The sequence below is a fragment of the Rhinoderma darwinii genome, chromosome 4 (genome assembly GCF_050947455.1).
Source record: "Rhinoderma darwinii isolate aRhiDar2 chromosome 4, aRhiDar2.hap1, whole genome shotgun sequence".
In the NCBI taxonomy this organism is placed as follows: domain Eukaryota; kingdom Metazoa; phylum Chordata; class Amphibia; order Anura; family Rhinodermatidae; genus Rhinoderma; species Rhinoderma darwinii.
Window position 1 is genome coordinate 74,165,950 of NC_134690.1, and position 13,872 is coordinate 74,179,821.

The window sequence follows — 13,872 nt, forward strand, 5'->3', positions numbered from 1 at the left end:
CCTCAACACCTCTTCAAACCTGGCATGCTGCCTAAAATATATTCTAATAAAAAAAGAGGCCTAACAATGCACTAGGTGCTTCTTTGTTTCCGGGGCTTGTGTTTTATTCCACGAGCGCAGTAGAGCCACATGTGGGACATTTCTAAAAACTGCAGAATCTGGACAATAAATATTTAGTAGTATTTCTCTAGTAAAACCTTCTTTGCAAATTTCACCTCCACTTTGCTTTAATTCCTGTGAAATGCCTGAAGGGTTACAAAACCTTCTAAATGCTGTTTTGAATACTTTGAGGGGTCTAGTTTTTAAAATGGGGTGTTTTATGGGGGTTTCTAATACATAGGCCCCTCAAAGCCACTTCAGAACTGAACAGGTACCTTAAAAAAAGGCTTTTGAAATTGTCTTAAAAATATGAGAAATTGCTGTTTATGTTCTAAGCCTTGTAACGTCCAAGAAAAATAAAAGAATGTTCAAAAAACGATGCCAATCTAAAGTAGACATATGGGAAATGTGAACTAGTAACTATTGTGGGTGGTATAACCGTCTGTTTTACAAGCAGATGCATTTAAATTCTGAAAGATGCCATTTTTTCAAAATTTTCTCTAAATTTTGCTATTTTTCACCAATAAACACTGAATATATCGTTCAAATTTTACCACGAACATGAAGCCCAATGTGTCACGAGAAAACAATCTCAGAATCACTTGGGTAGGTTTAAGCATTCCGACGTTATTACCACATAAAGTGAAATATGTCAGATTTTAAAAACGGGCTCTCAGCCTTAAAGGGAATGTTTTTTTTTTAGTTAAACAGTTAGTATATAAATGATTAAACAGTGTTATAATTTTTTTTTAATTTTTTCACAAGTCAGGAAATATTATAAATTAGATTCCAATTTATAACATTTCCCTGTGCTGGTCACTAGAGGGAGCAATTCCCAAAATTGCAGCATTGGCATGTGGTAAAGCAACCACATTGCTTTATGCTGCAAATTTGGTGTAAACATACACGCTCTAGTGAGATCACAGAATCCCCCCTCCCTTATCCTGGCTAGTACCAGGAGAAAGGAGGGGATTGAATGTTCAAGCCTCCTACACTGTGCCGCCATTTTTTGAGCGAATACACAGTGTAGTATGCTTACATACAGTGGTAATCACACACTAAAACACGAACATACACAGACATAACTTACCTGCTCCAGCCGCCGCCGCCGCTCCCTCCGGTCCGTCCGCTCAGTCTGCTCCCTCCACTCCTAGTGCTTGCTTCAGAAGACATGTCCGGAAGCCGCGACTGGAAGTAGTCATCTTACTGTCCGGCCGCGGCTGTTTACGGTCCACAAGAAAATGGCGCCGGATGTCGCTCGGCCGAAGACCTTCCATTTGGACTGTGTGGGAGCGGCGCATGCGCCGTTCCCACACAGACGGCGTACACTATAGTGAATGGAACGGCTCCCGTTCGCATTCTCTATGGGGCTGTATGTGCCGTATTCCATGTCTGTATGTGTCGTTAATCGACACATAGAGAGATGAAAAGAAAATGGCAGCCCCCATAGACAAGAAAAAGTTTGAAAAAAAAGTAAAACACAAACACACAAATAAATAAAAAATGTTTTAATAAAACACTAAAAGCAAATTGATCTAAAGATTTTTTTTTTCGCGACACCCGTCCTTTAAGGCCAAAACTAGGCTGCATCCTTAAGGGGTTAAATGGTTGACAACACATGACATGTATGCTTGTCATTAGCAGCAGGACGTTGCCATATCATGACGATCATACTCGTCCTGCTGATCGCACAGGCATAGCATAGTGTGCCCGTGCGATCAGAAGCGGAAAAACTGCTGTAATACACAGCAGCAGCCCCGCTCTAATGGCGGAGATCAGAGAAACCATACTTAGGTATGCCCTAACAACTGCCTGTGTACTGCCAATACACAGGCTTATAATGTGCTGACATATACTGTAGATATGTCAGTACATTGATGTTAAAAAAACAAATATCAAAATTAAAAATCCCACTATGGGATTGAAAAAAAAGTTAAATTAATTTAAAAAAAAAGGAATGTTTAAAGGGGTTTTCCACTTTCTGACAACTGATGACCTATCCGCCGAATAGATAATCAGTATATGATCAGTGCGTGTCCGACATCCGGACCCAGCACCGATCCGCAACTCCGGCTGCCTCCAGGCACCGGACGATATTGCCGGATGCAGATGGCTCCGGTCAAAGAATAGCGTCTGAGCTGCAGTTCTGCTGCACGGCCACTATGTACTGGTCGGAGCCACCTGCTTCCGGCTCCAACTACTGCATACTGTTCCAAACATCCGGTGCACGGAGGCAATCGGAGTGGCCGATCGGTGCGGGGTCCGGGTGTCAGAAAATGGAAAACCCCTTTAAAGGGAACCTGTCACCAGCATTTGAACTTTACTTATCCCTCACTGGCCGCTGCTATAAAAAGTTCATTGCCGTTATCCCCTCTCCTAAACTCCTCCTCCGACTGTAAATAACGGTCTGCAAACATTTCACGCCTTTTATCATAATAATCCGGTGTCCCTTTGTGCGCACACACCAGAAGACGACATCAGTGCACAAGTAAGGGATTTTGTTTGCGGGGGGAAGGCGAGGAGCTGTCAATCAAAAGTAAGGAGGCGGGGTAAAATAACATACACGTATTTGGTATCGTCAAGACCATAAGAACCTGCACACAAAATTTATAGCGTCTTTTATGATGTTCGGAGTATGCTGTAAAAAGAAAACTGCAGCAGAACTGCTTTTTTCTGCATTTTCACCGAAATTTAAATGAATCTAAATTAAATGGTAATGTAAATGTACAAAAAAAAAAGGTACCTATATAAAGTACACCTCGTCCCGTAAAAAACAAAATCTCATCCAGCTTCCAGTAAAGAAAAAATGAGTCAGAAGAATCTGGTATACAGCATTACATTGCTCCTTGTGCGTTGTTAATGTTATCAATAAAGATTCCTTTAAAAAAAATAAAAAATAAAAATAGAAGCTAAAGTAAATTCAACCTAAAGGGGGCGCATGGGAGCTATAGAAGTAGACGGCGGCCCGGAAGAGGCAAAAAGAGTGCGATGTTTAGAGCAGACTGAAGGCGGAGAGCGCATGCGTCTAGTGGATTGTAGCCTCCGTGAGGAAGACCGAGCGCGCCAGGGTCGTGTTTCGTTTCCGCGGTGTAGTGTTATCGGCGGCAGGACAGACAGTGTGTACAGGCATGGTCCGGGACGCCCTTACCTCTCAGCACGGCCTGTGAGAGACATGCTGCCCGGGGCCCCGGACCCCCCGGGGTGGAGGAGGAGATGGGGGAGGCAGCCGGGCCCCGGGCTGTGGTGTCCGTCCCTGCTGCTACTGCTCGCAGTTCTCCTTACCGTCAGTGAGGCTCAGTCTGGGCCTGGGGGCGCCGGTGAACCCGGTCTGAACGTCTATATGAGCGAGGAGGAGGTACGGCGGCTGATCGGTGAGTGGGGCGGGGGATGGGGCTAGTGAATATGACCCTGCACCACCAGCCATTGTCCAGATACAAGTGGGGGGCTCCCTGCATTGTGCCCTGTGATCACAGCCTGGCACACACAGATGCCACCGGCTCAGTCATGTGATCTCATGTGTCTGTTGGGGGTTGTTGTTGTGTAGGAATCTAATGTAATTGATGAAGTATCAGGTCTCTGAACCTGCGATGGTGACTACAACTTTTGTATTTCTATTGGATGAAAGTGGAAGGTGCTGATCACATGACTCTTTAGTCTTCTCGCCCTGGACTATGTGACCCGACTCGTATGTCCCTGCCATAGAAGTTGATGGGCATGTGTTGTGGGCACTCATCAGTGACATCTCTGGAGGGCGAATGTCATGTGTACTTCCGATTTACTGGGTGACTGTAAGGTGACAGATGGATTGGTAACCTTGGTTAAGAGCAAGGGTGCAGTCACCCGTTACGTGAAAATACCCCACAAAATATGCAGCGGAATTACGTTTTCAGATTTTGTGGTGAATTTCCTGTGTATTTGAGTTTGTAATCTCGCATAACGTTGAAGTCTACGATAAAATTCTACCTCCAAAATCCACAACACATGCAAGAAATGCTGCGGAAATTTAGAGACCCTCCAGTCCAAATAATTAGGGCAAATGTATAGTCAACCGATCTGCTGCCCCTGAACGATCTGGTCCCCATTCCCGCTTTCCGGTGCCAGGTGATGACGTCATCAGTGCTGGCCATTGGAGGGCAGTGAAGGGGGTGGGGCAAGTCCCGGACTTCCAAAGACTCCATAGGAAAGTCTGACACTGCGGCGGCTATTTGAGAGCGAGAGTGGAAAACCAGAGCATTAGATTTTTTTTTCTTTGGACTGAAGGGTCGCTTTAAACCATGTATGTGTTACATATTTTGTTTTCACCCAAAGGAATATATGGTGTCAAATTCCGCAGGTGATTTTTCCTCTACAGAAAATTACGTGATGTATTACTGCACCCTAACATGTAACATGACTGCGTGGGTCACAAGGGCGCCATAGATGCAGTACCCACTTGGAACCCCTCTATTAGCTGAAGTGGAGAACTGTAGGAAAGAATCTGGGGGTGGGCTCTGTATCTGGGGGTGGGCTCTGTATCTGGGGGTGGGCTACCTTACATTGCCTTCTGCTGTGTAACTTTACATTTTCTGCAGTTTCCCCCAGCAGGACATCTGATCGCTGGGGCTTTCTGCGTTGTCCGTAGGTGGACTATTCCTTTAATAGTCACAGGATAATTGTGGTATGGACTGTCCCATGACTCAGTGTCTCTGTGGACTGTCAAAAAAATGTGTGTAGCTCCAAGGCTTCGTTCACATCTGCACTAGGGTTCCGTTGGAGATTTCCGTCGGCACGGAGCCCTGACAGACACAAACCGAAACCATAGGTTTCCGTCACCATTGATTTCAGTGGTGACGGATCCGGTGTCGATGGTTTCCGGTTCTGTCGTTTTGACGGCATCAGTAGTGAAGTCGACTACAGTATTGATTCCATCAAAATGAACGGAACTTTTGCACAACGGAGACAAACTGAAACCATTGGCACCGGATCCGTCACCATTGGAACTAAAACCTATGGTTTCCGTTTGTGTCCATCGGAACGGAGCTCTAGTGCAGATGTGAACGAAGCCTAACCTGGTTTGTCAGTGGTAACACTTTCGTTCTGTATGTGATGCCCAGTGGGTCCAGAGGGTTTCTTTTGCTGTGTAGCGCTGGACTGGTACAGGGGCTGCATCATTGGAGGGCATTGTATGCACTGTAGCAGCACCCAGGGACAGATCTTTGTTGAAATGTTTTTATTTTCTGGCATTTTCAAAGTCCTATAGGGAAGCCTATGAGGACATGGTCATACCCAGAGAAGCCTGAACCCAAGAATGCCGCAAAAAATGGCAAAAAAAAACAACCGCTGTGTGAATTCAGATTAATACTTATCAAGCTGAGTACCTGGAGTTCAGGCTGATACTTTTTACCTACACTGGTATATTGTAGCAAACTGACATGACCGGATATGTTTAGATCAGAGCTTTGTCTAGAGTGGATACAATTGTAGCAAACTCCCATCTGTGAGGGTCTGTCTGCTTGAACCCCCACTGTTTCTGAAATTGAAGGGACCCGCGCATTTGGGAGCTGCAACACAGCCTCATTTACTTAAGTACAGCTGGGCTGCAGTTCCCTACACAGCCACACTTTATGGTGGCGCTGTACTAAACCAGTGTGCCGCCCCTTTATTATCGGGATTGGTGGGGGTCCCAGCGTTCAAAGGTTTTTTCCTATGTTCTAAAAGACTTAAAGTATGGTGACTAGGAGGAATGATTGGATCAGTAGCTTCCCAGGAAAATGATCTCAAATTAAGTAGTCGAGTAGAAATAGACACCTGGGACACATCCACCAAATATCGGAAAAGGTGCCCTCTTGTCTGCATCCTTTCAGGCCTTCTTCACAGACTTTTTATTTTATTTTTTTTCCCGTCGTTTTAAAACGCATGTGCAAAATGCCATAAATGCGTTTTTAGTGGTGTATTTTACTCAATCCCATTTTGTTGCAGTGTTTTTCTTACGGTTTTTGAAATTCTATAGAGAAGCCTATGGAGAAAAACAGCGGCACTGACCCCAAAATACTTTTTCTCCTTGTGTTGCGAAAATAAAAGCCCTAGTAAGCTCAGACAGCTGGAGGGCCTCATGGGAGTTGTAGTATTTGTAACCGCTAGAGAACCACAGGTTGGCGACCACTGTCTTAGAGGAAGACCATGCATCCCAAAAAATCTGACTTATAGGCTGGGGACTTTATGTACAATCCTTTACGTTTCTTTGTCTTTCTGCTGGTATTTTTATACAGGGATTCTTGCATAACTGTAAAGTGAGACACTGGAGTGTGGCCTGACTTGAAATTGTCATTTTTAGTTTGTCCATAAAAGTTGGAACGAGAAGGATGAGGAATCTGTCTGAATGGCAGTCACATCCACAGATCCAGCGGCATGTAGCCAGTTGACAGTTTGGGTCCAGCTTGGAGCATGTTCTTTGCTGTTGACTCTGCTTTCCATGTTCAATGACTTGCAGCACGGTCGCTCAGTGGTTGCTGCTGGATCCTGGGTTTAATCCAGGGCAACATCTGCATGGAGTTTCTATGTTCTCTGGGTTTCCTAAACTATACTGATAAATTAATCTGGAATTTAGGTTGGTTAATATAGATCATTAAAAAACAACGACTTGTGTTTTGATGCCAGATAAACTTTTTATCACAACTGCAAAACTCATTTTTTGATGCAGTTTTAACCGAACCGTGATGTCTGAATGGACCCTAAACGGTGTAAGTCCGTGATCCTGTAATAACAGCACATGTGAGGACCAGGATCCTATCCAGGTCTTCTGCTTCCCTCTGCTGGCATCTACTCCTGTTTCTGGCAAGAAATATATGAACTGTACATGCACAGAAAATACAGCCTTTATTCTGTATTTGTTCTCTAAGTTGTAGTTGGTGAAACCGATACGAGCTCAGGAGGTTTTAGACTGGGTTCACACACTGCGACTTTATTGCGTTTTTATCATGCGTTGTTTTTTTCGTTCTGTTCGATGAACTCTCATTGGGAGACAGGAGTTTATCTACCAAAATACTAAAAAAAAGCGCATTAAAGCACAAAAAAACGCACAGTGTTAGCCCTGCCTTAGGCCTCATTCACGCAACCGTAAAGTTTTTTTACGGTCCGCAAATACGGATACATACATTCTGGACATGTTCTATGTTTTGTGTATCATTTCTTCAGCACAGACACACATCAGTAAATATACGGAAATATCTGTGGCCAATAGAAATTAATGGGTCCGCAATTTCCTCCGTAATTACAGATGAAAACTATGGTCGTGTGCCATTGGGCCTTGAAATCTCCGGCCGGATTTTCCATGCGGTAATTCCGCCATGTTTTTGCAAGAGAAATTGATATGCTGCAGATTAAGAATCTGCACCCCAGGTCAATTTCCACACTTATTTCTTTTTATTTTTTTTCCTGCAAATTTTATCCACATGGTGTGGATGGGAATTGTTTAAATCCCATCCGTTTTGCTGCTACTGTAATACAGTGCGGATGTTCTGCACAGGAAGTCCGGTCGGATATTCCACTTCCCTGGGTAGCGCGAAGCCTCTGGAACTGATGAGAGATGGAGGGGCTGTGTCGGTGATGAACCCCACTGTGGGTCTATATAAGTTACAAGGCTCAAAACACAATGTGAAAAAAAAAACATTTTATATTGACAAAAACTGCTGATCGAATTTTAAGTTATGACTTTTTGGAAATAATAAATATTCATTGTTTAAAGATCATCCTGTTAACCAGAAAATAAACTTTCCAAAAACATAAAATATGATTTGTGTGTGGACCCAAAGCTCACAATTTGAGTTGCAGTGCTGGGAAGACGTGGTACTGTGCAGGGAAAGCTGAGACGTGCCGTGGTCCCTTCACTCAAATGATTGGTGGTGTCTCCGTAGTGGAACCCCCACAATTGGCAAGAGGCAGCATATCCTGGCAATATGCTGTCACTTGCCCTGGCTGGAATACCCTTTTTATTAAACTTGCCCCCCCACCCATTTCTGTCAAAACATCCCCTGTTAAAGGAGGGTTTTCGTCCTTTTGTTGGGTGGCTGCATCAATATACGTCCATTTAGGGTGCAGTCACATGCGGCGTACTTGCCTTGTATTTCCGCAGTGTAAAAATATGCAGTAGTAAACTGTCCAATGGGAAAAATATTCTGCAACTTGGGGCTTATTCAGACGAATGAGTGTAAACTGGGACGTGAAAAACGGATCCCTCATACACTTTCGTTTATCGAGGTATCCGTGAAAACTGACAAAAATGGGACGTGTTCTATTTCATGTGAACAGCCCCGTAGAAATGAGTCCATGTGACGGACTACATAAACATTCGTCTGAATTAGCCCTGAGGCAGATTTCTCAATGTCTTGCGTCGCTGAATATTTTTCTTGTAGTCTTAGGCCTGCTTCACACGAGCGTGTCTGCTTTGCGTCCGCAAAAAAACGGACCATATTTAATGCATTTCAGTTCCATGTGGCATCCGTTTTTAATGTCCGTGATTGTGCACGTATTTTTTTAATTTTTTTTCTCTGCATTTCTTTACCAACCGTTGTGTGAAACACGGACAGCGTGACGTCTGTGATTTTCACTCACCCCATAGAATTCAATGGTCGACGTGGTCTGCAAAAAACTGAGCAGGATAGGACATGCAGTGAGTTTCACGCAACGGCAACCTGCTGCATGAAAAGTCACGGACGTCTGAATAGCCCATAGCTCCGTGTGCTGTCCGGTTTTTATAACAGACCGCACATGGACGTATACAACGTTCGTCTGATTAAAGCCTTACATTGTAAAGTTTTCTGCAGCATATTTTTACGCTGCGGAAATACAAGGCAAATATGCCACGTCTGACTGCACCGTTAGACACGATGATTCGTGAAGTTGGGTAACACGGCCTGCTCCAAAAGTAGTGTTTTCTCTCACCTCAAAGGTGTTTGCTGCGGTTGAGATCAGGTCTCTATAGGCCAGTCAAGGTTTCCACATCAAACCGTTTTTATGCACACTTTTTGTTCAAGGGGGAATTGTCCTGATGAAATAGGGTTGAGACTTCACAAAACTGTTGCCACAAAGTTAGAAGCGCACCATTATCGAGAATATCATTGTGTATTGTAACCCCACAGATCTGCAGGTGATAGAATATCCTAGCTGTATGTCATCGCTTGCTTAGGTACAAAAACCTCATTTCATATTTGAGGCCCTTTTACATGGGCCAATGATCTGGCGAACGAGAAGCAGGCCAGTGCTCAGCTGACAAACTCTTGATTTTCAGCTAAGGCGAAGTTCACACTTACTTTGTATAATTTTCTGCAGCAAATAATTACGTGTTGACAAGCCCTTTTACACCGGCCAATTATCAGCAAACGAGCGTTCCCGATAATCAGGGCAACGATCAGCCAACGAACAAGCAAACGCTCGTTGATCAGCTGATTGCATAGTTTTAAATTCCGACACTGTTACCGCTATCGGCAGCACACCTCCCTGCGTAAACAGGGATATGCGCTGCTGACATGATCGAAATGTATGGGGACGAGCGATCGGAGCAACGAGAGCTCGTTACCATACTAGCTCCTTGTGAAAAGAGCAAATGAGCGCCGATCAACGAGCTGTCTCATTGATCGGCGCTCATTTACATGGCCCATGTCGTGTTGTGTAATATCACCTTAATGGCTTGTACAACACAAGTGTGATCCTAAATGGATGTTTTATGCGGCCACAAAAATGGTCGCTAGCTGGCAGCACATCTCCCTGTGTAAATGGAATGTGCTGCTGACAAGATCCATATGTATGGGGACGAACAACGGTATTAAAGATTGTCTGTCCCCATACCTTCCATTGTTGCTCTGTTTGAATAGAGCAAACCAGTGGCGATCCACATTCTGTATTGATGATCAGTGCTTGTTGACCAATCAGGATATCTGCCCATGTAAATGGGCCTTTACTGGAACCCAAAGCCCAAACCATGATACGTAACCTCAATGAACCTCACAGTTGTCTCTACACGTTCAGGGATAAAGTATTGTCTTGGCATTCGCCATCCAGAAGACTGACAGATGGTGAAGTGTTGATCATTCCAGAGACCACATGTCCAGTCGCAGCTTACTCCTCTTTAGCTGACTGATTCTTGTGTGATGTTCCCCAGTCTTGTGCGTGTGGTACATTGCCATAGAAACCCAATCCATGATGCTCCTAATCTTAATGTTGCTTCCAGATGCAGTTTGGAACTTGGTATGGAGCATTACCTTAAAGAGGCTCTGTCACCAGATTTTGCAACCCCTATCTGCTATTGCAGCAGATCGGCGCTGCAATGTAGATTACAGTAACGTTTTTATTTTTAAAAAACGAGCATTTTTGGCCAAGTTATGACCATTTTTGTAGTTATGCAAATGAGGCTTGCAAAAGTCCAAGTGGGTGTGTTTAAAGTAAAAGTCCAAGTGGGCGTGTATTATGTGCGTACATCGGGGCGTTTTTAATACTTTCACTAGCTGGGCGCTCTGAAGAGAAGTAACATCCTCTTCTCTTCAGAACGCCCAGCTTCTGACAATGCAGATCTGTGACGTCACTCACAGGTCCTGCATCGTGACGGCCACATCGGCAGCAGAGGCTACAGTTGATTCTGCAGCAGCATCAGCGTTTGCAGGTAAGTCGATCTTACCTGCAAACGCTGATGCTTCTGCAGAATCAACTGTAGCCTCTGGTGCTGATGTGGCCGTCACGATGCAGGACCTGTGAGTGACGTCACAGATCTGCACTGTCAGAAGCTGGGCGTTCTGAAGAGAAGAGGATGTTACTTCTCATCAGAGCGCCCAGCTAGTAAAAGTATTAAAAACGCCCCGATGTACGCACATAATACACGCCCACTTGGACTTTTGCAAGCCTCATTTGCATAACTACAAAAATGGTCATAACTTGGCCAAAAATGCTCGTTTTTTAAAAATAAAAACGTTACTGTAATGTACATTGCAGCGCCTATCTGCTGCAATAGCAGATAGGGGTTGCAAAATCTGGTGACAGAGCCTCTTTAAAAGGGTTGTCCCACAAAACACACAAATCCCCTATCCGCAGGATAGCAGATACATGTGTGATTACTGGGGGTCTGACCCCTTGGATACCCAGTGAGAAGTAGAACTGGGAACCGGAACTCCCCCTGAAGTTCTCCACGAGAAGCATGGGACTCCTGGGTCTGTGTCCAGCAGCTCCATAGAAGTGAATGGAGTGCCTGTCACGCATGCGCACGATCGGCGCTCCATTTCTATGGAGCTGCCGGACGAAGACACCGTAAAGTCACATGCTCCTCATGGAGCACTTATGGGGACTTTCGGTCTCCCATTCTCAACGATGGGGGTCCCAGTGGTTGGATCCCTAGCGATCATGCGTGTGGATATTGGATACGATATGTGAAACTTGTGTCGGCCAGCAAACTAGACCATCGCTATGAGTTTATGATGGTTATCGCTGATCGAAAAGAGAGATCTGTTGATGAACCCTATAAGTTTATGGTGTTTAGACTGATGCCAATGTGTCAGTGGGAATCAGTCCCATCATGATAAACTGGGAGGGGGGGGGGGTCACAATCCGTTTGTGTGGTTTTCTGGTGATCGGTTCTTTTGATTGCTTGTAGCATAATTTTTTTTTTTTAGATTTACTGCCTGCAATGAGGAATTCACCTAGTCGAGTGTCTGAAACTAAGGCCTTATTCACATGGACCTGTCCGTATTGCGCGCGCAAAAGCTCCGTGTGGCATCCGCATATGGTGCACGGCTGCGTGATTGACACTCTGGTTTTCTGTTTACAAACCGAAAAGCTTTTACTATTGTAGTGCGCATCACACGCTACCCCCGGAAGTGCTTCCGTGTAGGGATGTCACGATACCAGAATTTGGACTTCGATACCGATACTTCGTTTAGTATTGCGATTTCGATACTTTGCCTACAGTAATAATAAAAAAAAATCTTCTATTTTCTGATGTGAGGCGCGAGGTGTGATGATGAATTTAACCTCCTGTTGCCTCACATTAATAGTAATTAACCCCATCATGTTTCTCAGTCATAATGGGTTAATGTGAGGTACATGATGGGGTTAATTACTATTAATGTGAGGCACATGGAGGTTAAATTCATCACACCTCGTGCCCCACAATAAGTGATAGAAAGCAGTTTTTTTATTTTTTTACAGCGCACATATCATAAATGATGCAAAATAATCGTTGTGCAGGTTATTGCGGCCGCGCCAATACCGAATGTGTATATTTTATGTATTGAGACTTATTTTAATGTTTATTGTAAAAAAGGTGTATGTGTATTTTTTTTTAAATTTAATATTACTTTGTTTTTAGTTTTATTTTTCAACTTTAATGTACTGGCATATATCTATACACTGATAGTAATGTACCGGCATATATCTATATTACAGTACATTAGCCTGTGTACAGATAGTACACAGGCAGGTGTTATGACATACCTCAGTATGCCCTAACAGGAAATATGGTGGGACAGCCCTGGGGTCCTTCAATGGACCCTGGGCTATCTGCCCATATATGGTATTTCCCTGAATCGCGTCATAAGAATTCCCTGTGACACGATCCAAGGGGCATCCCCCCTTATTTTCCCCTGAATGCTGCAGTCCGCTGTGATCGCAGCATTCACGGGAATAACGGCGGAGATGAGAGTTTTCTCTGATCTCCGCCAGCGGGGCTGCGGCTGTGTAGTAGTCATTGCCCCGCTCCTGACAGGAAGTGCGCGCGCGGTCGGCATGAGGCGATGCGGCCGGCGCTGCAGTAATGAGCGGCGGTGCATGCACTGAGGACAGAACATGGGAGTGTTTTGTAGTGCGCCCACCATGTTCTGTCTTCAGTGCCGCTGCTCATTAGTGCCGCGCCGGCCGCATCGCATCATCCTGACGGCACGCACACTTGTCAGGACTCAGGAGCGGGGCAATGGCTGTATTACACATCCGCAGCCCCGCTCTCATACACTCATGTGTTACAATGCTGAGCTGTGCGGCCAAACAGCTAAGTATTGAAATGCATGAAACAACGGTATTGAACAGTTTGGGGATACAGCGTTTCGATGCATCGTGCATCCCTACTTCCATGTGCCGAGCACGATTTGCACGCACCCATTGACTTCAATGGGTGCGTGCAGCGCGAAACACGGGCAAATATAGGACATTTCATGAGTTTAACGCAGCGCACATACGCTGATTTTCAGACTTTTTTTTTAAGCCACTCACGTTTTTTCGCTGCGTTTTTTTATGGCCGTTTTTGGAGCGGTTTTCAATAGTCTATGAAAAACGGCTCCAGAAAACGTCCCAAGAAGTGACCCGCACTTCTTTTTTGCGGCCATTTTTTTTACAATGCCGTTTTTCAAAACGGCCGCGCAGAAAAACTGCTCGTCGGACCAGAACGCTGTTTTTCACATTGCAATCAATGGGCAGATGTTTGGAGGCGTTCTGCTTCCAATTTTTCGGGGGTTTACTCATTCACACTTGCGTTTTTAGGTCCGTATTTTGCATCCAGATTTGTAAGCAAAACCGAAGAGTGGGTACAAATCGTTCCATTACTTTTTCTCAGTTTTCTCAAAATAATGACCAATACTGCCCTGAAAACTGAAGTGTGAATGGGTTCTAAGGCCATGTGTACATAGCAAAGCCGTATGCATGAGGCTGTACTGCAGGACACTTAGTCCCCTGGGGCTCTGTACACGAACTTCCCATGCGGCTGTACCATACTGTATGTGGGAGACGTTGTCCCCCTACAATCAATGCTTCTGGGAGAGAACA

General features: G+C 44.8%; 1 protein-coding gene across 2 annotated transcripts in view; it reads left to right on the plus strand.

The window, feature by feature from the left end:
- Positions 1-3,079: 3,079 nt before the first annotated feature.
- RYK (receptor like tyrosine kinase) overlaps positions 3,080-13,872 on the plus strand; it is a 139,938-nt gene continuing 129,145 nt past the window's right edge. For both annotated transcript variants that reach the window (XM_075861198.1, XM_075861199.1), the window contains exon 1: positions 3,080-3,470. In XM_075861198.1, coding sequence (XP_075717313.1) covers positions 3,119-3,470 — 352 coding nt within the window. In that variant the 5' untranslated portion in view covers positions 3,080-3,118. The remainder of the gene's footprint in view (positions 3,471-13,872) is intronic.